This window comes from Dendropsophus ebraccatus, chromosome 2, assembly GCF_027789765.1.
Source record: "Dendropsophus ebraccatus isolate aDenEbr1 chromosome 2, aDenEbr1.pat, whole genome shotgun sequence".
NCBI classification, from domain to species: domain Eukaryota; kingdom Metazoa; phylum Chordata; class Amphibia; order Anura; family Hylidae; genus Dendropsophus; species Dendropsophus ebraccatus.
In genome coordinates, this window is record NC_091455.1 from 27,866,650 (window position 1) to 27,893,277 (window position 26,628).

The 26,628-nt window shown below is 40.4% G+C and overlaps 1 protein-coding gene across 1 annotated transcript in view; it reads right to left on the reverse strand.

Moving 5' to 3' along the window:
* Positions 1-26,628, reverse strand: part of LOC138784114 (fibrocystin-L-like) — a 93,508-nt gene that overhangs the window by 31,314 nt on the left and 35,566 nt on the right. The window contains exons 25-51 of the mRNA XM_069959630.1: positions 26,408-26,565; positions 25,646-25,768; positions 24,927-25,026; positions 24,632-24,751; positions 24,244-24,405; positions 23,955-24,076; positions 23,381-23,706; positions 21,470-21,612; positions 20,823-20,927; positions 19,768-19,953; positions 18,635-18,805; positions 17,615-17,820; positions 16,463-17,444; positions 14,095-14,340; positions 13,670-13,819; positions 11,972-12,149; positions 11,429-11,585; positions 10,465-10,621; positions 9,278-9,357; positions 9,029-9,158; positions 8,139-8,268; positions 6,796-7,037; positions 6,112-6,248; positions 4,006-5,047; positions 1,628-1,819; positions 928-1,079; positions 638-797 (exon numbers count right to left, since the gene is read on the reverse strand). Of these exons, the coding sequence (XP_069815731.1) occupies positions 638-797; positions 928-1,079; positions 1,628-1,819; positions 4,006-5,047; positions 6,112-6,248; positions 6,796-7,037; positions 8,139-8,268; positions 9,029-9,158; positions 9,278-9,357; positions 10,465-10,621; positions 11,429-11,585; positions 11,972-12,149; positions 13,670-13,819; positions 14,095-14,340; positions 16,463-17,444; positions 17,615-17,820; positions 18,635-18,805; positions 19,768-19,953; positions 20,823-20,927; positions 21,470-21,612; positions 23,381-23,706; positions 23,955-24,076; positions 24,244-24,405; positions 24,632-24,751; positions 24,927-25,026; positions 25,646-25,768; positions 26,408-26,565 (6,057 nt within the window). The remainder of the gene's footprint in view (positions 1-637; positions 798-927; positions 1,080-1,627; positions 1,820-4,005; positions 5,048-6,111; positions 6,249-6,795; positions 7,038-8,138; positions 8,269-9,028; positions 9,159-9,277; positions 9,358-10,464; positions 10,622-11,428; positions 11,586-11,971; positions 12,150-13,669; positions 13,820-14,094; positions 14,341-16,462; positions 17,445-17,614; positions 17,821-18,634; positions 18,806-19,767; positions 19,954-20,822; positions 20,928-21,469; positions 21,613-23,380; positions 23,707-23,954; positions 24,077-24,243; positions 24,406-24,631; positions 24,752-24,926; positions 25,027-25,645; positions 25,769-26,407; positions 26,566-26,628) is intronic.

A 26,628-nucleotide genomic window follows, 5' to 3' on the forward strand; every position in this document is an offset into this window, starting at 1 on the left:
ATACTGCGTTCAGCACAACCGCAGCATCTATAGGGCTTCTGACAGAGAATTCTCCCTCTACACAGGGAGAATTCTCTGTCCGCTGTTCATCGAGGCTCTGCAAAGTGATCGCAGAGCCCCGATTGTAGCCTCAGGCTTCCAGTTTCCTGGCCAGGAGGCCAGCAGGGGAAGGGAGGGAAGGCTGGGCTGTCACAAGATTGTAACAGCGGCAGGGGACAGAGGAGAGGGGACAGACATAGGGACATCAGCTAATGGGATCATTATGATCCCATAAGCTTTTATCCTAAAATGACCTGGGCATTGATGCATCAATGACGCCAGGTCGTAAAAGGGTTAAACTATAACCGCTCTGATCTCTCATGGTCATCACTGTAAACACAAAAAAAATTGCAAAGTCCTAAATTGGCTGGAAAAAAAATGGAATGAGTCACATCAGTGGAACACTTGGTCATCTTACTGTTATGGAACCCTTCCAACCAGTAGGAATTGTGTAAAACAAAGAAACATATACAGTATATCAAACTAGACCAATCCTAATTTGTCAGAAAAAGATAACCCTAATTATTAGATTTCCAGATCCCTCGATTCCATAGCTAATAAATGAGTAATATTAATAGTATCACACAAATGCACGTACCTAGATATGTTACTGTAGTTGTGTTATCATTAAAGTACCAGTCTCCATTGATATTATTATCATAGCTCAATGGCTGTGTGGATCCATTGCGGATATCAATTATTTTATACGAGTCGGGCTTCTGAGTTAGGTTATGGGATATCAGCACATAGTCTTCAATCTAGATATGAAAACATGGCAATGACATGGTAAAGGTATTAACACATCAAACCGAAGGTTATCTAGTTTTTTTAAAGGTTTTTTTTACTGCACTGTTTTACAAACAGTATGTAGAAGTATCTAGAATTTACCTTAAAGCCATAGAAGGTAGACGCGTAGGAGATGTTCGTCATGAATTCAGCGTTGCTAAAGTACCAGTTGTAGGAAACTGCATTGGGTAACAAGGCCATCCATCCCTTTTTATGTGTCAAACGTTTTGTTAGGTAAGGTACAACGCTAAAGCCTAAAAGCAAAAGTTATCGTGTTGGTAAAGGAAAGCGAATTTTTTATGTGCACCAAAGTCTATTATTTTCATGGTAAGTAAGGGGGGGGGACGTTGCAGACTATGTATTGGGACCCAAAAGCTATTCCTATGTCTGGTATTCATAGAACCTTGTGGATTTTTTAAACCTATTAAGGAAGTCCCAAACAACAGCACATTTCCTATGTTCACACAAAGTATTTTTTATGCAAAATTACGGCAGTTGTTTTTAAAATAACAACCCTTACTATACAATGACGACCACCAATAACAGTCATGAGCATTATTTACTGCCATCATTATCAAACAACGGCCATTATTTTTGACGTTGTATGAACATAGCCTGGCTGGCTTCACACATTTTTTGGGGTCTAAATTTTGATTCATATTTTTAGCAGAATCTAGAAGTGAAAATAACTCACCAACCAAAAAACTATAACAGAAAGATAAGCCTTAACCAGTGGGGAAAACACAATGATAAACGAAATGTAAAATCTAAATTTAAAAAGCAAATAAAATTGTTAATATACCAAAAGAATTGGAAATAATGACATCCTTTCCAAGAAGGGAAGAAGGGGATGGGTTATTGAAGGCCAATCTGTGGAAGCTGATGGATGAGTTGCAGACGGATCCGGGGAAGCCAGCGCTCCAGTCACTGCTTTGGCTGCACTGGGAAGGATCAAGAAGCCCACTTGCTGGGACCACCTTTGCTCCTACCTTTCCTGTATGTAAAAGTGCCAAAACATTGTTAATTGCTATAATAGAATATGTGATAGACAAAAAGGAAAAGGAAAATTTTGTAACATTTTCATATTGGATTGGAGATATAACATGTAAATGAGGTGTCATGTCTTCACTTGTTATTTCTGTAGACAATGACAAGAAGCCTTTTTTTTTTTTTTTTGTCTGTGCTGCTGACCGTATCCTGTTGCTAGAATCAACTCTTACTAACCCGGGTCAGCATAGTTAGGTAAGAATAGGATGTTTATTATTTTCTATGTACCCCCAGCACTATATCAAAAAGTTTAAATAGCCAGACGTGTACCAAGTTGTACTGCCTTAACTAGTTCAGTAAGTAGTACCTTAGCCCAGTGCCTAAGCAGTAAGGTTATTTACTGTAATAAAAATTATAGTATTTTTGCATTAAGTGTTTTTAACAGTTCTGACCCAGCTTGTTTCAAGACTATTCATCTATTTGCTACCAGTCCCGATTTTCTTTCCCAAGATGACCGAAACAGAGCCTGTCCTGACCTAAAGTTTTCTACCCAAGATAGCTGCCCAGAAATCTGCCTAGACAACTTTGTATTCTGCCTACTACTATGGTACCACTCTGAAAAAACCTCAGTTATTGCACTATGCTGGGGGGGGGGGGTTGCCTGGCGGTTCATCACTATGGACATGAAGGTCTTGTCACATGAGGCTGGGTTCAATCCATTTTCGAGAGATCCCCTCTGTCACACATCTTTTTTGGCAAAAGTAGCAAGTACAAGACTGAAGAAAATGGTCTCTAAGAACATACTAAAGAAACATATGGGAAATTGGATCTCCAGGACAAGTCTGGATATCAGACTAAACTATATATTCGGAGGTTTGGGAATACCTCTGGTAGATCTAATTGAATAGATGTGCGGAAGAAATGCTTTTATGCTGGAAAATCTCCACGTGTTAAGAAGGACACAACTATCTAAATTGTTTGGGGGTTGCTGAATACTCTTTTACAATTTAGAGTGATGTTTGTTAAAACAGCTTTAGGGTGGCCATGGGCCACAAATAACTAATATTATCAACAGTATCTAAAGCTGGCCTTAAGGGCCTATTACACGGGTCGTTTAGAGGAGCAAACGAGCGCTGTCAGCCCTCGTTCCCCGCTCGCTGCTGCCGCTATTCAACGCGGCTGCAGCGAGCGGGTGCGTGCGGGAGGGGCGCCGGGGAGCTGCGCGGGGGCTGCCCGGGTGATCGCTGATCGTCCGGGCAGCCCATAGGATATAGCAGCGTCTGCTGCCGATGCTCCTATTCAACGGAGCGCCGGCAGCAGATCGCTGCTATATCATTTGTTGAAAAACAAGCGACTGCAATGATCAGCCGACATGAACGATGTCAGCTGATCGTTGCACTCTATTCCACGGGACGATTATCGTCTGTAGCGGCCGATATCGGCCGAATACGGACGATAATCGTGCCGTGGAATAGGGCCTTTACACATAAGAGAAAAGGCTGGCTAAATCCATCTATTTCTCTAGAATTGTTTATGGGAGGTCTCCTTGTGAGCAGATTTTGAGAGAAAGAGGGATCAGGCATGTTTGGATTTCAACGTGGCAGATCCTTTCATTCTGTGGGTAATAAATCATTGCCATAGGGTTTTAGCAGGGACTTATAACCACTCTTTACCGGAATAAACAGGCATGCTTGACTTGAGCCAAGTATACATGTTTAGGCTGGGTTCACACTACGTATATTTCAGTCAGTATTGTGGTCCTCATATTGCAACCAAAACCAGGAGTGGATTAAAAACACAGAAAGGATCTGTCCACACAATGTTGAAATTGAGTGGATGGCCGCCATTTAATGGCAAATATTTGCTGTTATTTTAAAACAACAGCTGTTATTTTGAAATAATGGCAGTTATTTACCGTTATATGGCAGCCATCATCTCAATTTTAACATTGTGTGAACAGATCCTTTCTGTGTTTTTAATCCACTCCTGGTTTTGGTTGCAATATGAGGACCACAATACTGACTGAAATATACGTAGTGTGAACCCAGCCGTATAGTGTAATCGGAAGAATATCTGATGGTCAGTTAATTCTTAGATCAACAGCTGTATGGCCAATTGGCTGCCATTCCACTGTAAGGACAATGTTTCAAAGTGAGATTATTATATTTATGGTATTTTCTATTTTCTATTTACCTGTTAGTGTCCCATCTGTATCAATTAGAGCAACTTCATGTTCCCATCTAAATCCTGCCTTGTTGGGTGAATTGAAGTATTGTATTCCATTAAATTTTGCACTCCAGCCTCCACATCTATCAGTACACAGCCCGGCAATAGACGTAACGGCAATCGCTGCACAGTTTGGTCGGTCGAAGTTCATGAACTTTACAGATGAAACAGTGAGTCCTTCATCAAATGGGAGGGTGATGCCTCGGGCAGTACAGAAATTAGAACCAAGTCCTAGCTCATCCACATGTCCCACTATTATGGCATTTTTGAGGACAGCTCCGTTGGTCTCTCCCCATCCACCAACATAATCTGAAATAACCCTTTTGGTTTCTATGCCAGAGTCTTCATTATTGATCATGGAGAAGTTATGGAACTGGATAGCACCACCATTGACCCATTCCGCTCCTTTCTGACAATTCCAAGTGGTCAAACCTCTGAAAATAGCCGGTGATGCCGTAGAAGCAGAGCAAGATTGCCTCTGATCTTGCATGGCCATCGGGAAGTAATTTTGGAAAATCCAAATGCCAAACCATCCCTGAGAGTGCACCGTGTTATTGTAGAACTCTCCCAATGGCACTTTGGTTTGGCATATGTTAGGGTCATAAGAAGGTCCATCTGGGTTATCATGCATCCTGTACCAGAAACCAAAGTGTGTGCCACCAGCAGCAGCATTGTGCCTTATTGTATTATTTGGATTAGTTACCCAGAAGGCTGCTGGGGTAACATCATCATTGAGCAAGCTGGTACTTTGCTGAACAAATACAGCCAAGTTATACTGAACAATATTTCCATGCTCAATCCCATCTTCAATGAAGAACGCTCCTCCCATGATATCATAGATGACGTTCCTTTCCACAAGCAGGTTGTGTGTATTGTGGATGGTTACTGCTCTGTTGTAGGTTTGATGAATTCCACAACCTCGTACATAAGATTTATACTGGACATCACCCATTAAATGCCAATGTATTGGATACCGGCCTAACCTGAAAGCTTGCCCAGCATGGAAAACCTACAAAACAAATGCATATAGTAATTTTTTAAAAAAACATCATTATGTCATCATTATGAACAGAATTATGACTGTATCTAAAAAATTACGATATCTAAAATAAATTGTATGTTAATGTATTGCTTTTCTTGTAACAGCAGTTCTGGTATTATACTTATGTGAGAGTATTGTCTACCAGTAAAATCAAAGAGGCAAAAAAGCAGCAGAAAAAGAAAATTGGCATTCAGTATAATACAAAAAAAATAAATGCACAAAAAGTATGAACAAAACCTTAAAAAATAATAATAATAAAAAACATTGGGGGAGATTTATCAAACTGGTGTAAAGTAGAATTGGCTTAGTTGCCCCTAGCAACCAATCAGATTCCACCTTTCATTTTTTAAAGAATCTGAATTCTACTTTACACCAGTTTGATAAATCTCCCCCATTATTTTTATTTTTTCATTAATGTTTCTGTTTATTAACAAGCTAGGCTATATGGCAAAAATTAGTAGCGGACATGACATGTCTTCTCACCCAGGAGAGCCTATTATTTGTTTTCCCCTCAATTCCCTTGTGTACTAAACTGTTTCTATGCAGAGGGACGTTCTGCACATTCAATAGAAAAAAGCAGGGCTGAGCCTCTCTCATCAGAGCCCTGATAACAGCCATGTAATACACCTCCATATACCCCTAACCAGCAACAAGCTCATGCAAATATTGGTGCTCAGCTTTTGCAGGCTCTAGACAAATCTAGCAAAACCAGACATGTAAGGCCTATAAGAGGACCTCTATAAAGGGCACTGAGCGAAGCCTTTTATATATATATATATATATATATATATATATATATATATATATATATATATATATAATTTTTTTTGCTACAAAAACATAACAAAAGACTATTGGTAAATGTAAAAACCTCTTTTCATATTGTTAGATTATACTTTTTAAACTAAAGTAAGTAATATCTGTTCCTTCAGGCTATTTTCAGTATTCAAGCAATGTAGGATGAAGATATAACTGTAAATTGTTATTACGCAATAAGACATCTCCTAGCAGGGTACAATTACTACACGTACCTCCACATATTCTATTCTTCCAATGGACAGAAGTTGACCGGGTTGTGGCGCATGGAACATTATACAACCTCCAAACTGATCACTTCCTACTTCCTCCCCAAATCTTCCCTGGAAGCAGGTCTGGGTGGCAAATTCACCTAAAGTAACAACATAACGCAACAACGTGATAAAATTATACACTTTCTTTTTTTTTTAACATCTTAAAATATAATACTTACATTTCCACCCCTTAAAGGGAACCTGTCCTCACTCCTAGCCTGTCTGTTTTAGTAGATACTTGTAATCACCGTGAAATAACAATAAATTACTAGAAATGTATGACTCAATAACCAAGGGGGTGTTACCAATTGGGGACATATCCCTAAACTGTCTGGCAATGTAAGCTCTGATTGGATGGTGCCTGACATGGTATGAACACAATTGGTAACACCCAGTTGGTTATAGAGTGAGACATTTCTAGTAAGTATAACAGAGGTATAAGAGAAGAATTTCCAGACTTGTTATTTTATAGGCATTGCATGCCTTTGCTAAAACTGACAGGACACTGGTGACAGATCTTTTTTTAAATGGTCTTAGGGTGCAATCATTTAAGAGATCTCAGGGATGACAGCCATCTCGTGTAGGTCATGGATAGAGTTTCGTATGCAGCACTTGTATCTGGTAATAGAAGAAAGTATAAAGTACCTGTATCGAATCCATCCGGGCAGGCTGCTATTTTGTCGCTCCATTCCACATTGGTGGACCCTCGGACAAGGATGTTTCTGGTAAGCAGACCTACTTCTGCTCTGGCCTCAAAAACACTGCCATCAGGTAGAGTGACCGAGATCCCCAAATGCTTATATAGTAATGGTTGTGTTAGGGTGATGTTTTTGCCATCTGCAGATACAGACTGTATAGTCCGCTTCTCATTCTGACTTTGACTGTGTCTGTCAGAGGGTAATAGATTAAATAGTGGTTAAATTCTATACAGAAATTAAAAGAAATCTATCTTCAGAAAAAATATTTGATTGTTTACATCAACTTATTATGATTAACAGAATTCAGAAACCATTATCGGCCATACTTAGCCGATTACCAGCTGTTCCGGACGATAATCGTTTAGTGTAATAAGTCATGCAAAAAGGTTACGGGCAACGAACGTATTACACGGCTCGATATTTAGGAGCAAGCGAGGGCCAACCTGCCAGATCAGCGCTCACATGCTCCTCGTTCACCTCTTGCTGTCTGTGCTATTACACACACAGACATCGAGCGGGGACGTCTGGGGGGAGCAGCGGGAGGGGATGCCTGGACGATCTGCTATTATATCTTCTGTTATACGGAGCAACGACCAGCAGACCATCGCTATCGTAATCGTTTTTTAAAAGCATGCTTTAACATGCATTGTGCGTGTCAGTTGATTGTTTCCTTTAAGCATGACCTATTACCAGACTGTCCGGTAATCACCCAGGTATGGCCGATAACCGTTTGGTGTAATAGTATCCTTAAAGCATGTTAAAAAAAACGATCAGAATAGTCTGCTGGCTGTCTCTCTGTGTAATAGGAGCGGCAGCATCAGACCGCTGCTCTCTCTTATGGACCACCTCTAAAGTTCTTCTGGGCAGCCCCTCCCGATGCTCCTTGCGGCCCCCCTGCTCAATGTCTGTGCGTGTAATAGCACAAACAGCGAGCGGGGAACGAGGAGCAGGCACGCGCTAAGCTGGCAGGTCGGGTCGGCGCTCACTTGCACCTAAATATGGGGCCATGTAATAGGGTAATAACAATAGGTGATTGAAATATCTCCGTTGTCCCTTCTTCTTCCTTGCACAGTGATTTCAAATCTCGAGAACCACTGACGCAGCTCACTCCAGCATGCAGAAACTATTATGCAATGGCAATGGGGAATAGTATATCTACAATTATTTGTCTCTTAGTACTGCAGGAAATAAATAGCCATGAAATATCTGTGATGGTGTCACCTAGATTTACACAAAAGAAAAAAAAATCCGTTTTTATAATAGATAGTAGTGAGATTCTGGGGTATATACCTATGACCTGTTGATGCGATCACTATTTCATCTCCAGCTTTCCAAGTTACATTTTGCTGTAGATTCAGGGTTGAGCTCCCGGACTCTGCTGTCTGAGCGAGTCTGGTCCATGTGACAGGCACTGGCATGCCTAGAAAAGAGAAAAACATATGGATTTCTAAGAATTCTTAAAGGGGTATTCCGATGACATTTTTTTTTCTTTCAAATTAACTGATTTCAGAAAGTTATATAGATTTGCAATGTACTTCTATTTAAACATCTCAAGTCTTCCCATAGTTATCAGCTGCTGTATGTTCAACAGGAAGTAGCGTTTCCTTTCCAGAACTTATTATTTTGAAATAACGGACGTTATTTGGCGCAGAATGAAGGCTGTCCAAAAACAGCAATTAAATAGCCAAAAAAAGACATTGTGTGGTCGTAGCCTTAGGCCATGTTCACATGGCGTATAACACTGGGCGTTCTGTGACCCAGCCGTTCTGTTACTGAAGATCATCCCGGCCGGTACTGGTACTATTCAATGAATAGCAGCCGCTCAAAACTGACATGTCAGTTTTTCATGTGGCCGGATGGAATCCCGGCCGGAGCGCATACTATGTGTATATGCTCCGGTCCGGATTCCATTCATTCCAATACAACGTATGTTTAGCATAAATCACGGTCGTTGCTGCAAATTGCAACAACGGCCATGATTTATGCTAAACATACGTTGTGTGAACATAGCCTTACACTGCAGCTCCCAAGTTTTACAATATATAATGCAATTGTTGCTGCTTTCTGGAAGTCTCTTGCAGCATCCTCCACTATATTAGTCCTGAGTTGGAGTGCTTGCAAGCTGGCTCTTGTTTACTTAAATGGCCAGATCATATTGTTAATTATATTGTTATATTTACCATGAAGATCCAGGATCCCTTGCCTCACAGCTAATGTCTTAGCTCCATACAATGGTAACTCTGGAGAACGTAGATGGCCATGAAGAGTGATTATAGCTTTGTGCTGGAATGGAGCTCCCTCAGTTCCAATCTAAACATTGATTTAAAAAAAAATTTAATAAAACCAATCACTTCAATCCAATAAATCAATGAATCCAGTATCTTTTCATCAGCCATTTGTTTCCATGAGATATATTAGTGTTTGGGTACCTGTAGAGAGCCTCCATTTGTAATGAGGATGTTCTCAGACTGCAGCTCTATATCTGCTTCATCAAACACCAGAGTTCCTCCTGTATAAAAGAAGAACGGTAAGGAATAAGAATAAGGCCGGGTCATTAGAGTTTGTTTCTTTCTTCTACAAATGGTCCAACCCAGCTGTATAAGACTGGACCTATACGTATAAACCAGACTTGGCGGTACCAGTCTGCCTGTTGGGACTCCAAAGATGGCAGACTTGAGTGCACTATGTGACCTTTGAAAAGGTCATTCCACAGGGAGCTGCTATTGTCTTGTATTGGTGCTATCTACCTACTGGTGTCACATGACGCTGCAATGCTGTACAGATCACTTTACAGCAGCCTCCTCTTATCACTACAGACAGAACAGGAAGCCTCAGCTTAGTTATAGCCCCAGTGGTGAGAATGAAAACTGCAGAAAATCAGGATATTTAATACAGGGCGAAAAATTGAAAATTAAAAAAAAATGCCACCAAAAATAGGTGTAACATAAAAACACTATTATTCACCCACTGTAATGAACATTTTGACCAGATTTTAGCCTGGAATTTTCCTACACGCCTCTGCAAGGTGAACACTACTTGACACATTTTGGTGTGAATACTGGTTTAATTCAGACAATAGATTGTCTCATGAGCCCTGGGCCTACAGTCAAATCTGTCAGAATTGGGGAAGTGAGGAAATACATGACATCCATAGAAATCAATGGGTTGACCACATATAGATTATAATGCCAGGTCCTCCAAATCATTTGTCTTTGCTTAAAGGGGTTATCCAGCACTGCAAAAAACATGGCCACTTTCTTCCAGAGACAGCACCGCTCTTGTCTCCAGCTTGGGCGGGGCTTTGCTGCTCAGTTCCATTGAAGTGAATGGAGCTTAATTGCAAACCGCACCTGAACTGGAGACAAGAGTCATGTTGTCTCTGAAAGAAAGCGGCCATGTTATCGTATCACTGGATAACCCCTTTAAGGTTACAATTGTGAATGTGGGGAAAATGGGCTTCTAAGGAGTGTATATATAGTGTCCCGTTTACACAAATGAAAATAGGAAGAAGAAAACTAAAACACCATTTTTAGTTCTACTGTAGCACCTAAATGCTCAATGAATTTTGCATCAATGGCATACATTTTTTTTAGTTTATGGGATATAGTCACATTACCTTGAATCAGTAACATCTTCAGTACCGGTGTACTAACATCCAGCAATATTGTCTGCCCTGCTGTGATGACTGCCAAGGACCCCTCATCTGGTGGAGAGTCTCCTCCCCAGGTGTAATTAGAAGACCAGACGTCGATGTAGAAGAAGTCTGCATTGTCCTAAAATGAACAGGAAGAAAGATGAATTGAAAAAGGTAAAAAACTAAACTAAAAACAAAACAACAATATACTGTATTCCTGCTTAGAGAATAAAAATAATGCAATAAAATACCAGAAATGATTATATTCATTACTCATACATTGATGCTATACGCTGCACATAAAATTAGTGACTTTATGTGAGCCACCACTTGTCCACCAGAAATAGGCTGGGTCCCCCCCATTATCAGGATCCAACTTTTATGGCCTACTCATTGGAAGGCCTCTTGTTAGTTAGTTAGAAAAAATGTGTCTGGGCACACCTTAGAGGCACTTCTGGGTCCACATATGGAAAATGGGGTGCATCAGCCTGCACTTTTTGGGCTTTTTGACCTTTTTGAAGACTACTCCTGGCTCATATATCAACAACATGTAACATGTACTGGCAGATATCTGAGTGAAGTAGATTTAAAGGGAACCTATCACCATGAAAATGTTATCTAAGCTGTCAGCTGAGCAGATTGATGTATATTTTTATGGGGAAAGACTCAATATATCGTAATTTATTGATTGAAATCTCTGATGTTTCCATGCTAAAGAGTCCAATCTATTGAGTAACCCCGCCCACTGGACTCCTTAACACAGAATGATCTGGGATTTTAATCAACAAGTTACAAGTTATACTGAATCTTTTCCCACAAAGATATATATCAATCTGCTCAGCTCTTCCTGCTCTATGAAATGATGGTGATAAATTAGATAGCATTTTCTTGGTGACAGGTTCCCTTTAAGATTTATACATTTTACATTTCCAGTTCTGCTTCTTACCATCCTAGCAACACCTTGGCCTTCGATGTAAACTCTGACTTTGGTTCTTTGTGAAGGAGACTGAGCGTTGGTTATACATATGATGCTTGTGCTACTAGCCGACTGGATATCACATACAGCCTGTGCCACAGTCACACTGATGGCTGAGATGTTGGTGCTACATGGGAAAAAAATGACAATAAATTTGCTTTAATCAATTCAAAAATATGTTCAGCAGCACTAGAAAAAAATGCAGTGTGCGGGTGCACGTCTCACCAAACCGGACCCAGGTTCGTATCGGATTTCTTATGGAATAAATTTGCTTTCATATAAACAATGCATGACAAGAACATGGACAGCCAAATGCTTATGGAAGCAGCATATTATGGATTTGATCTCATTGCTGTTGACTCCTATGGAGCCTTGGGATATCCAAATCTCCCTTCACTGCACATGTCTGAATCGCATATTTTGTAGGTCTTAGAAGAGAAATGGCCTCTAAACCTAAATCTAGTGCTAAACTTAAACTCACCTTCATAACTAACCTGTTAATAGGGCTCATACCTGAACTGGTTTCCAGTGATTGTGAGTCTGGTCCCACCAGCCGTGCCTCCTCTCTTGGGGGTGACATCATATATGGCAGGAGTTAATGCAGAAGAGTATGTAAAGGAGTTATTAATCTGAACAGAGTTATTGCCATTCATCACAATGACATCACAGCTTTGGGAAGATGTATTAGTATCTGATGGAAGACATGATGCAAATGGTTAGAACAAGGCAAGATTTATCACACCAAGATGCTACGCCATAAATGTCTATTACTTTGCAGTTTCTACGATACTTCTTACATGCCACATAGTACACCGACTCTACTAAACAATTCTGATACTCCCATCAGTATGGTACAACCAACATCTGGACTCGTCTAACCAGGCAATGTTTCTTCATTGGCCAAAGACCAGTTCTTGCCAGTGACACAATGGTGCTGGAACTGGTCATCTGCTTATAGCACTACTGTGCTAAGGAAAAGAAATAAGCGAACCTGGAGCATGCTCAAGATCATCCAAACCCAATCGTTCGGCATTTGATTAGCGGGGGCTGCTGAAGTTGGATAAAGCCCTAAGGCTATGTGGAAAACATGGATATAGTCATTGGCTTTATCCATGCTTTCCAGACAACCTTAGAGCTTTATCCAACCTCAGAAGTCCCCGCTAATCAAATGCCAAATGCTCGGGTTTGGATGAACTCAAGCATGCTCGAGGTTCGCTCATCTCTACTAAGGAACAATGACTTGTGTATTCAGAAACTTTATTTGGATCTTGTATTCGGCTGCAGTTTCCTCGACTGTAGACTACTTATCGGAATGATTTTTGACACCTGTTTTTCCTCATAGTATATAAAAATCAAACTGGGACAGCACTGGAAAAAATGGAAAAAAATCATAAGAATATTTAGATGGAGTGCACGTCTCACCGCACAGGACCCTTCCGTTCGGCTTCAATCCAATAGTAAACGTAGGAGACAGCACTTCTTGTGAAAAAACGTGATTTTTGTATTCACATCAGACGCGATGTTTCGGCTGGTACTTCAGCCTTTCTCAAGCTGTTTTTCCTCAGTCACAACATAGTACAAGAAAACCCCATAAGGTTGTCACTCTGTCTAGGAAATCTAGTCTAGCACTGATGACCAGGATTTATTAGATACTGCCTAAATCACTTTTCCCCAACTCGTGTGGATTTCCACTGAAACGATCCCTAGATTTTATGCTGCACTGTAGAGTATCCTATATCCAATACTCCATACTAGTGATGAGCGAACATCTCGATGTTCGGCTCGGATCCTGAACACGAACATAAAAAAAAGATTGTAATCCGTTTGTGTTCGCAGAACGTTCGTGAACAAATAATGAACGTACACAAGAAGCGTACATTTTGTTCTACGCGCATGCATACAGATTATCAGGTGCAGAGTGTAAATTACACCATTGGATACCCATTTGCGTAAATAATGCATACAGTTCGATCTAGAGTTACGCAGATGCGTACAGATTAGCAGGTGTAAAGCGTAAATTACACAGTTGCAAGTTCGAATATGTTCGAAAAAAATCGTTATAACCCTTCCGATCATCGAACAAATTGTTCATGATCAGCAAACACAAACAATTAGCGTCATGTTTGTACGAACATTTACAAACATGCCCACTCATGACTACTCCATACACAGCATATAAAAAGAATGAATCTATTATAGCAGCTTACTTACCATTCCTCATGGGGACTTCACAATACAGAAGACTTGCACTGGATCTCTGTTGGTTCACTTTGCATTCAGTGTTGCACACGTAAACCTTCGACAGGTGATTATCAAATCCAGATCCAGCGATTGTGAGTGTTAGCCCACCACCAAAACTGCCTGGATATGATCAAATAGAATCCAAATAGAATTCATGTAAACACTACAAACTGTCAAGATAGGATTGTGACAACCAAAAGATGAACCAAGAGCAACAGGCATTACATGGTTTTTCCACCATCTTGCCCAAACTCCTGAATGATAAATCTACAGTCATACATACACAACTGCCACATCAATATATAGTCAGATTTGTCATTCAGGAGACTATAAAACTATATGAGTGTAATGGTGGCCATACTGGTTGTCACCAATTTTACCAGAATTAGACTCACCTTCATTTGGAGAGACTCCAGTCATACTAAGTTGATAGGTGAAGCTTGCACTGGATCTTGCAAACCCCTTCTCATTCTGCAAAGTAATAGGGAAAGTGCCGCCCCAATATTGTCCTACAGAGCAGGTCAGCTGGCTGTCAGACACTGCAGTGACAGAGCACGTAGCATTGCCAATGGTCACGGTCAATTTTGAGGCATCCAAACCAAATCCAGACCCGGACAATGTGATGGCGGTTCCTGTTGTTCCTGAGGAACAATGTAAAGAACAAAACTATATGATCTGAAAGGTAAATCCAGCATACTAAATAATCTGAAGTTCATCTGATCCTGAAAGCACCAGATTATCGGGCGATAAAGTAAGTCAAATTTTATGCGTAAGAGCAAAGATAAATTGCCCCCTTAAGAGTTAAATAATAAATATTTTGGCTTCCAGTAGCAAGCAGTAGTGGGAGCAGAGGAGCTTTTTATATACTGTTATATTATTGGGATCAATGTATAATAGTATGCACTTAAAACACTACAACAGTTACAACTGTAAACAGTAAAAAAGACCACCTAATTCAATAAGGTGGGGTACCCAGAAAAACAACAACAAAAGAAAATCCCCCAGTGAGTCATACAACACACATACATTTATGACAGACTAGCATCCCAAAGTCACGGATCAAAATGTCAATGGATTGTGAGCTATTGGGCATTTACATTCCAATATGTGACCATTTGACAGCTAAACACTGGGGAAAGGGAAATGGCTTGAAAAAGAGGAGAGATCTCAGTCCTTTCTATATGTTCTTCATTTACGATTCAGCTTTGGTTTCAATGGAAAAAAAAATGTCAACGGGGAAAGTCATTGATTGACAGTATATCTCCTTCCTGCTGGATCCACTCCTGGCTTTGGCTCAGAGCACTGCACTGCATCAAAAAATCCTGTGGCATTTTCACAAAACTAGTGTGTATGGAAATTTCTCCCATCGGCGCCCTGTCTCTCCCCATAGCTGGCATTTGCCCTCCTCCATCTGCTGCCTTTCTCCTGTTGCTGGCACCTCCAGTTCTGGCCCTTAGGGGACAGAGTGCACATTCTTAATCTGTCCCCACCTATGCTTGTCTAGCACTATTTAAAGTGTCACTGTCGCTATAACTTTTTAAATCTAAATCAACAGTAGATACAGTATATAAAGTTTGCAATTTACATTCATTTTTTTTTTTTATGGAAAACACGGCACTTCCTGTTTTCTGACAACAGTCAAAAAGAAAACAGGAAGTCCTGTGTTTCCCAGGCCATCTGAGCACTCACATATCACATCTACTGTTGATTTAGATTTTGAAAGTTATAATGACAGCGACACTTTAAGCTCATTTCTTCCAACATCCTGTACCTAAGCATTGTTGTTTTCTTGTTTTCCTAGAAAGGGTCTACTGCCCTGGCCCTCATATTGTGTGTATCCTGATTTGTGACTGTTTCTTCATTTTCCAATTCTGCATGACCCTCCCCTACTGAACTCACTTTCCTATTTCTAACCCAGACTGTTGACCTGAACCTGTTCCACCTGCCCTGACTACCATGTATTTGACCACGTCTCAGTCTCACCAACATATGATTTTCTGTCCATAGTAGGACCTGCTTTGCTGACTAACCATCTCTGCCTGATTCCCTGCTAATACACACCGGCCCCATCTGGTTTCTCCCTGGCCAGCAAATACCATGTTAAATGGGTGGTCCACCAGTTGGCCTTTGTTAATATATTGCTGGTGGTGCTGGTACCTGTCCGCGCTCCCTCTGTGTCCTCCCCTGGTGTCGCTGGTGTCCCCTGCTGACTGCAGAGCTTTCTGAGACAAACTCATCTCAGGAGTGACAGCAGGCTTAGCCAACCACTGACTGGGATGGGACAGCCCCGCGGGAAGTGATTGGCTGAGCAGGATATCACTCGCGAGATGAGTTTCTCTCGGAAGTGGAAGTTCTGCATTCAGCGGGGTACACCAATGACACCAAAGGAGGACACAGAGGGAACGCGGACAGGTAAGCAAAACATATATTTTTATATGCACCAGCAGCAATATATTAACAAAGGCCGACCACCAGACAACCCCTTTAAGACCACTATTTGAAAGAAACCTGCAACTTCTAGGCAAGGAACTACAGCTTCTGCATCCAGGAGTAGGATAATGGGTGAGAACCCAGGAAACACTTAGACTCTGTTCCAGAGGATGGCTAAAGCCCAACAGATTGGTAGAAATGCAGGTCCACAGCTATTTCCTATTAGAGGTGTTTTACAGGGGCTTATTATTGGCAATGACGAAACCATATAAAAGGCTCATACATACATTATGTGACATATAACATCAAAAAATTATTGGAAAAAAGTCCTACCTGTAGTGGGAAGAACTGAAGTTACGTTTGGAGTAAAGGCCTCTGAGTAGGAGAAGCTGAGTGATGGGTAAGAAGCAGATGGCACACGGATGATCACGGTAGCAGTTTTAGCAGTGATGCCGGGAGGAGTGATGCACTGGATACTATTATAAGTAACTGCTGTAGTCTGGCATTGTACACCATCAACCTGCACAGTGGTGTTAATAGGATGAAATCCATTTCCTTGTATGAGTAGAAGAGTTCCACCTAACACACTTCCGGAAGGGGTCAGGAGAGTGGCTTCAGCAGGACTGTTCATAGTGAAAGTCCCAGTAGCCAAGCCTTTACTTAGTACAATAACTTTGACAGAATAATTTCCGGCTGGAATGGGGTCTATGTTACATGTTATATCTGTGTCATTGACACCTACAACATTTAATTTTATGTCACCGACATAAACATTAACATCATTAACATCATTTCCAAAGCCGAGTCCATTGATGTAGATTGTGGTAGCGTCTCGGACTACAGTTGGGGAGACGCTGGATACTACTGGTGTAAGTGCACTTGAATAGGTGAAGCTGCAGGATTGTAGGCACTGGGCAGCGATTTCCTTCACTGTTACTGCAACAACAACGCTGCGGGGATAACTAGGTTGAGTATCACAAATAATATCTGTGTAATTTACAGATATAATGTTACAACTTATCCCGGACACCGCAATGCTGCCATTTATGTTCACAAAGCCAGAGCCGTGTATGGTAATCCTGGTAGATCCTGTAATGGACCCATTGACGGGTGTGATATAGTCTATATGGGGTAGTAAGGCAAATCGCCTTTCCATCTCATTTCTTAAAGAGTTCATGGCATTGCCCAGGTTATTTACTGTAAGAGAGACCAATTGTGCAACCCCAATATCCATTGTGTTCTGAGAATCCACTTTACATGTTATTGAACTCTCGTCAGAGGAAGACACAAGACAAGGATAGGAACCGACTGAGACCTAAGATGAAAGACATGACAAAAAAAAGAGTCTTTAGCAAATAGAGGCAGATCTACCGATATATGGAACTGATATAATAACTCTTACTATTTTCTGTTCTATAGTATGTCATTTATCACTGTCAGCACCAGTTATAACATTACAATAAAGCTGATGGATAAAGTGTTTACCTGGTTGGCACAAGTAATGTTACTGCACCCGGTTCCTCTGATGGTTATAGCATCATGGATTGTTCCAGAATTTGGTGTAATGCTGGTAATAACTGGAGAATAACATCCTGAATATCCAAACCATATAGATGTGTTACTGGGTGGTAAGGGGGGGCACACTGGATTGGGCGAGAGACAGACACTTGGTGGTGTGGTGGGAGGCGAAGCTGTGGAAACATTGTGAGAATAAAGATATGACAATGCTGTTTCAATGGTACCTATACTTTATTAGTAAGACACTAGTGGTACATTAAAAAAAAATCTTTTGGCATGTTAAAGAGAGTCTGGGTGTTCAGACAGTCACCGTTTAGAACAAGGAGGAAGAAGAGCTTGGCTAACTGCTTCTTTCTCCATCTCACTTGTGGCTGCACAGGACAGACTCTATAGTAAGGGTCCCATTACACAGAGCGATTTTTACCGATTAATGACTAACGATAAATGATCGCAAGCGAGATTGTTTATCGTTAACCTTAAATTGTTCACCATATTACACAGAACGATCGTCGTTAGTTATGATCGTTACTACGATCATTATTGCAATCGTTACTATGATCGTTTATTCCTTCTGATCCCAGCAAAATAATGTGCTATTACACTGAACGATTAGTGAAAGAATGCCGAAATTGAGCGAACGAATGTGGAATTACAGCGAATGATTAGCATACGATTAACAATAATTTTAGGTTTAGATCTAAATCAACGATCAATGACGTACGAATGATTTTTACACGGAATGATTATGGCTTAAATTCAAACGATATAACAATTTTTTTGCATGATAATCGTCCCGTGTAATAGGGCCCTAAGTCTATGAAGCCTAGCCAGTGAATCAACGAAAACCTGAACACCACACTGGACCAGTGACCATGCCCATAGCCCCCCATAAATATTATGTACCTTGTCTGTCAGTTGGTCCCTGATACTGACCAATGGCAATATTGGCATATTTCCCCACTAGACCAGTATAGTAGATTTACTTACCAGGAACATAGATGGCCTTTATTCCTCCAACAGACACACTCACTGGGCTGCTCTGGTCACTGATTGGGATTACATTGATCACTCCTTGCATACGTATTGTCTGTGCATCATCAATATATCCGCTGCTGTAGTAATAAATACCCGGAGATGTGAACTGATATGAGAAGACACCTTTAAGAAAGAAAACAAAAATGTTAGCCATTTCATTCTACTGCAGAAGCTTTCAAAGTGTTGAAAAATACATAAACACTCATGATCAACCCAACAAAGCCAATCCAAAGCGTTCAGCATTCAAAGAAGTGCCCCTAGATTAAAAGGCATTTTAGATGGGCAGGAGAACATAACCATCCCCGGGAACACCTAAGTCCTATCTAAGAGGATAGTGAACAATTTCAAGAGAATTTCCTCTGAGAAAGGATTATTTCCAAAGGCAATTAAAAAGAAGATTTACCTTACTGTATTTCTGGGACCTGAACAGGCTTCTGGCCAGGCCCATTGTATTTCTGGCACCTGCACAGGTTTCTGGACAGGTCCATTGTATCTCTACGACCTGAACAAGCTTCTGTCCAGGTCCATTGTATTCTTGGGACCTGACCAGGCTTTTGGCCAGATCCTTTGTATTCCTGGGACCTGCCCCAACTTCTGGCCAGGTCCATTGTATTTCTGGCACCTACACAGGATTCTGGCCAGGTCCATTGTATTCCTAAGACCTGAACAAGCTTCTGGCCAGGTCCATTGTATTCCTGGGGCTTGCACAGGCTTCTGGCCAGGTCCAGGGCCTGTGGCTACAACATTACATATTTCATAAAGACCTGAATCCCACAGCACACTCTGTTTGATTTTCAGGAGTACCCTTTTGCTATGTAACTGTAACCCCACTTTGAGCAATCTATGAAGATCCCTTTAGGGAACTTATCAGCAAGAAAATGCTATCTAGTCTATTGGCATCATGTTATAGAGAAGAAGGAGCTGAGCAGATTGATATACATTTGTTGAAAAAGATTCTGTACAAGGGAATCTGGGTAAGTGTGAAAGGGCCAGAGGTTCAGCTCCTGCTACTGTGATATTGCATTTGGAGACCTCAAGTACTACAATGCCCAAACGCCAACTAGATGTCCAAAGTAGATACAGACCTGATGCTACACGAGCCCCACTGTTGAAGGAAATGCCATCATAGGTAGTGTTGGCAGGATCTGACACAGAGAACACTCTGTATCCAATTCCCAGAACAAAAGGCAGGGCTTGCCAGTTCCAATTCACGGTGTCTCCTGTAGCTACGACCAGGTTTGACGGAGACCAAGCATAACCAACGCCATACACTAAATAAAAAATACACACATTTATCAAAGCAAAATGTATAATAAACATATTATATCATTTTATCAATCAATGTATGAACTGTTTATTGCCAGCCAAAAACACAAGAACCAACCCAGGAGCTCCTGACAACAGCACCATTATTGGCTACCATAGGCAAGCATTCCACTTTTTTTGCATTAATAATATTAAGAATTCTGCAAATGTAACTAGTGTTGTAAAACTAAGTGCAAGGCTACACTAAGACTGTATTGAGATTTTAATTTTTAACTACTATATTAAGTTACAACTACGGTCTTGACGGTTAGACCAAGTTCCCTGAAACAGTCTGTGTGTAGTTCTAACCTTAGAGTACTACTGCAGTGTCCCATCGCGTACATTGAGGACCTTGTTGGTTAGGTGTCATACTACTTGTGTGTCCTTAGGCTAATACTCTTGGCTTATCCTGTGAATTATTACTCTTGTATTACTGTGCACTATGCACATAGTCACAGCCTTCTATGTTAGGTCCTTTGTTTTATAGGGAAACAATGAGGTTATATCTGTGTAATCTGAATGTTTTACCATTGTTGTGGATACAAAGCCTCCGGATGTTCAAAAATGCTTAGCACATGTGTAGTGATGTAACGCTAAGCGGAGCCATAAGGAAGAGAAAACTCTTACATTTCTAGTCAAGTGCACCAAAGTTATTGCATAGTACGCTCTATGGCGATATATTGTCCACAGTTTGTGCCTCTCTGGTCTACATTTATCCTATCTTTAGCATTGTAATACAGTAATTACGAATCAATCACATAATATCAATACGCTGGTACACACTTTGTTTATATGATCAGTGTTTTATATGGCACTAGCAGGATATTGTACTTACCTGAATCTTTTCCCTGATTTGTTACCGTATAGACGGTACCAGCACTTTGGATAACACAGATCAACTTTTTGGCTGAACTGTCAGAGACTTTACATGGGAGGGAGCCTAGAATATAACAAATTTATAAATATAATACCACATCTATAAAATGTGAAACATTCATTAAACACCAACATCATATAATAAGCAATGCCGATAGGGGCGGATTAACTTTACCATAGGCCCCGGGCTGTTCACCAAGCCTGCCCCCCACCCCACTGTAACTATGGCAGCACTAGCCTGGCGTTCATAGTACAGGACAGATAATGTCATGATGTCCTGATTTGTGCAAAATTGCCATTAAAAAAACAGTGATTTTTTGCAAATCATGGCGGAAGTGTAGCCAGGAGAGAGTACACCACTGAAAGTATAAGTCTTTTTCGGTGGTCATGGGCCCCCCAGGAGCTCAGGGCCCCGGGCTGCCGCCCGAAACGCCCCTATTATAATCCACTACTGAATGCCGATATACCAGGCAAGTTAGTAATTTTGGAAAGTTATGTGACAACCCCTGTAATGGGGCCACATTGTTTATCACATCATTTTTCCAGGAACAGATATAAATATGACTTCTAGATGGAATTTCTAAAAAAATGCGAATGATAATTTACCTATTAACACTTTACTTTTACTTGGGACATCACTGAACCCAGATCCGGTTATTGTCACTCGAGAACCTCCATACAGGGATCCATATTGGGGGACAATGCTGTTCACTTCCAGAATATATTCAACGGATGTTTCATTGTGCATGCTGCAACAAAACAGAAGCAAGTGGTGATATGTCCACAGATGACTGATGTATTTAGATGAATCAGTGTTTTTTGACTTGTATACTGAATGATGATGAGCTGCAGTACCAGACACAGCCCATGGAAAATGGTGGCGCTGTTTCTGCTGATTCAGTAGCAATAAGATTGGGTGATAACAATCAGTATTTGTGAGCAAAGGAGGGTTTTCAGTAGTAAAACATACACAGACTCAATGTACAAGTGGCCTTGATGGACAAGTGAGCTATAAGCCAAGTGTTGATGGGCAGCTGTGCTAATACTCAATGTTAGATTCCCATGAATGTACATGTGTAGCTCCTGTACATTTTGAGCAGGTATAAATGAGATTCAAGTTGCAATCCCAATCCTAACTCTAGGAGCACTGAGAAAGTTGCATAGCATTTCTAGTTAAGTTATGAGTGGAGGACATTATAGAGCAGTAAAAAGTAGTGTAAGGGTACAAACCCACACACCGTATACACAGCAGATACGCAACAAATACGCAGCAAATACGCAGCAGATTTGTTGGTACAGATTTGATGCTGTGTTCAGTTATTTAGATATAATCTGCTGCGTTTTTGCTGCGTATTTGCTGCGTGTTTGCTGCGTATTTGCTGCGTGTTTGCTGCGTATTTGCTGCGTATCGCAGCAGTAAATACGCTGCTTATACGGTGTGTGGGTTTATACCCTAAGGCTGTGTTCACGCTGCATTTTTGCAATCCGTTTTTTTCATCCATTTTATGCAAAAAAGGGATGCTTTTGTGTGTTTCCGTTTTGACCTGCTCAGCTATAAGAAATGAATCAAAACGCATAAATTTTTTTTAGCGCACACAAAAATGTGGTTGACCACGTTTTTGTGTACACTAAAAAAACTGATGCGTTTTGTTCCATTTTTTTTTTTTTTTAGAATGGATGTCAATGGAAAAATAGATCAAAACAGATGCCCACAAATGCATGTTTTTTCATCAGTTTTTTTTTTACATAAAATGGAGGGAAAAAAACGGATTGCAAAAACTCAGTGTGAACCCAATAACCCCTATTAACAACCCTATAGGACCTATTACACGGGGCGACAGAGAGGAGCAAACAAGCGCTGTCAGCGAGCGGATGAGTATGGGGGGGGGGGGGGTGCCCGGGGGATCGCTAGATCATCTGGGCATCCCATAGCAGATAGAAGACTGCAGATCATTACTATATTAGTCATTTGACTTTTGACAAACGACTGCAATGATCAGCCGACATCGTTCATGTCGGCTGAGCATTGCTTTCTATTACACAAGACGATTATCGTCCGTAACGGTCGTTATCGGCCGAATACGGACGATAATCGATTTGAGTAATAGCGCCTTAAGCTGTGAATTTAGCAAACTGTGGATGACAACATTGCAGCTGGGAAGTGAGTAGTTGAACAAGTTACACACAATTGCAAAAAGTCTTTCTGAGATTTTAAAAACTTGACCCAAAGAAACCCTAAAAACTTAACTCACATTTATTTAATAAGGGATGTAGTGTATGATTTTGCATTTACCTACTGTGTATCAGTGTTTACAGTAAATACAACAGTAAATTCAACTAGTAATGTCTGCTGATAGATACTACAGCTATAAAATGTTATATGTAGACAATGTGCTATTCTGTCCACTATGAGTCTCTTATTAGTTGACATTCAGAATAATTATAGTTATCCACAACAAGTTAACCTTGTCAGAAAGAAAGACAACTGATACCAAATAGCAAAGATATCATAAATACCTGGATACTGCAAATCCCCAGTTTCCAACTTTTACCAGGACGTTATACTTCCCGGGAGGAAGTGCAGGCAGAAGACATGTTATTTCAGTAGGCGTCCACTCTAGGAGCTGACATGGGTTATTCCCAAGATAAACAATATTGTCCACTGACTTATTCTTAAGGTCAAAGCCAGAAATGGTCAGGGTTATATTACCCAAAACACTACTGGTACTTGGGTTGATTCCAGTGATGGTTGGTGCCATGACAGAGGTAAAATTAAAGGCATTCTGCAAGGTTCCATTGAATCCATTTGTGAAAACAAGGACATCAGCACTGCCTTCTAGTCCCTGAAAAAAATAACATCTATCATATAGGACCGCATTTTAATGTTTGTATTTTTCTCACTTGTATACGCCCCATGGTTCTACTTATTAGATTGCTGAAGACTTATATGGTAATTTGAATGTATTGTCTTATCCGTATAACCCCAGTCCATGTACTTTATTAGGGCACCCCCTCCAATAATAATATAATAACATGTTCCGTAAAAAACAGCACAAACAATATAGATACAACATCCATAACACTGACTTACCACAGAGGTGATGCAGTTAATCATACTCAGATTGGCAAAGACCACAGCGCATTCACTGCCATCCAGTTCTACCACTGACTTAGCACCAAATCCAGAGCCGAGAATTGTTACTAACGTGCCTCCTAAAAAGAGTAATGCAAAGAGGCAAGACTAGTCATTATATAACTTGTTGTTTATGTCATTTTTTTACCAATTTTACCCTTTACAGGTTCCATCTCTAATTTCCAGTTGTTCCTTTAGCTAGTGGGCATAGACTGCTATGAAGACCATAACAGATCTACTTAAATACCTTCAGGGCTTCCAGATGATGGTGTGATGGAAGACACAACGATCTGGTAAGTATAAGTCAAGTTTCCTCCACGGGATACTGCGTATCCAAGTCCAGCAATGTACACAATGATCGGGAATGTTCCAGCGCTTGATTTCGGAACCTGACATTGTATCTCAGTATCTATATGACACCAAACCGGAGCAAAATGAGTCACGTTGAACAAATAATACCAGTCAATATCATAAGAGGGGTTGTCTCAACAAGACATCCCATTTATATATATATATATATATATATATATATATATATATATATATATATATATTAAGGAGTGGGGTTTTATTGAGACAGCTCCTTTAATGTTATTTATTTATTTTTTTACTTTACTTTGCGCAGTTTAACTTACCAGTGTTGGAAACAATGCTACATGTAAGGTCTCCGATTGTCACATAGGTTGTGTCATTGCCGGTATTGCCAGAAAGTCCTGTCCCGTTGATTACCAAAAACTCATTTCCTCCCCTGACAACTAAGAAAAAAAAATTGTGGGAGTTAAAAATTGCATAATTGTAGCCACATTATTGTGGTAGACGTACACATTAGAGTGATAATGGCCAAACCCTTATTTGTAAAGATGATTAGATGATCTGATAGATGATTAGATTTTTTGAATTGTTATTCCAATCGTAGATAAATCTTTGTACCTTTATTAATTGAATAGATAACTGGTGTTTGTTTTGCGTCCCAGGTGTAGTCACAATTTCCGATACACTTTGAAGGGATCCCATTTATGTACACTTCAACCTATAAAGTATTAAGCACAACAGTATTGTTAGAAATAAGTAATAAGGAAACTCATTTGCTGCCTATTGTCTCTGGCCCAAAAGGGGTTAAGTGGCAAAGTTTTACACCAGTGGTACTAGAAAGAGTTGGGTACTGTCAGGCCCAGGGCATCAAAAATGATATCTTATGTCAGGATGGTTACAGGCTGGTGTTATTAGGGTGGAAAATACAAATTCCATGGTCCTTTCAACTCTGGTAATACTAGGCTGCTGCAGCTGCATAAAAGAAATATTTTTAAAAATATTTGATATCCAGCTTGATACAAACCAAGCATACCTCAAACCACTATAAATAAACATAACATACAGGCAAACTGCCTCCTGTATTCATATGTAAATTCTTATTTAGGAAGGTAGAAGATTGCAGAAACTTCTATTACAAAGGATTAAATTGGCTTCCGAACTATAGAAATGTATGGCATATGTACAAGATACTGTATGAATGAATGTCTGACAGGTGAGTTTCCAGACCCCTTGTCAACTTGTGCAATGTGTCTACCAATACTAGTTTGTACTTTATTAATTTACTACCTTATATGTATCACTGATGTACTGTATCACGTAATGTAAATGTCCCATACCTGTGGATTTTTGTTGAGTGTTCTTACTAAATCTCCAAGCAGATGTCGACGAAACAGACCTCCGCTGGTCACCTTCACTGCGGACACTGCAGCTTGCACACCGGTTACCTTAGAACTGTTTACCTAAACAAGAGAGACATGGCTTAATATCCTGTGTTGAAGTAGTGTTACCTGGAATGCTGTGTACTTCTGTGATGTTCAGTAAAGTAACCTTCTCCTAACAAAACTCAACCTGGCTGTGGGGCAACTGGCTGCCTATGTTATAAGAGCCAAAATAAGGCTGCGTTTTACGCCTATTTTACTTTTGTGTTTTCCTTTTCTTTAAGGCTGGGTTCACACTACGTTTTTGTTTTTTTTTTTTTCCATTTGTTTTTTTGTTGCAAAAAACGGATAAAGAACAGGTACATTCGTGTCCATCCATTTTTATCCGTTTTTCAAAAAAAAAAATTTTTTATAATGGATAAGTCGATGGAAAAACGGATTAAAAGGGATGCCCATGAATGCATATGTTTTTCCTTTTATTGTTGTAACTAGGGAGTTCTGGCTGGGAACAGGCCACAGATGCTGATTTCCAAAGGGGACACCTGCATGGGACCAGCCTAAGGTCTGTTACATCTAACAATGCCAGCTCTGATATTTCTTTTAAAGTTGAATAAGAAATATACTTGATACTACTGCGAAATACTACTGAACAAGCAGATCAAATAGCCATAAAATGGTTCTGATATGCTTACAGTATCAATGGATTAGAAGCTTATATACCTGTAGCAGCGCCTGGTATCCTGTAGCTGTTAAAAACTTTATTTGCCATGTGTATCCTCTGCAGTTTCCAGATCTTGGAAGTATAGAAACTTGGCCTACCCCTGGAATCCCCTCTAATGCGTATTTCAGATCAGCAGATGAGACATCTATAGCGAGATCTGTGGAGAAACCAAAGGAGAGGTTATTGACTGACAGGTCATGGGTGTTATTCTCACAAAAAG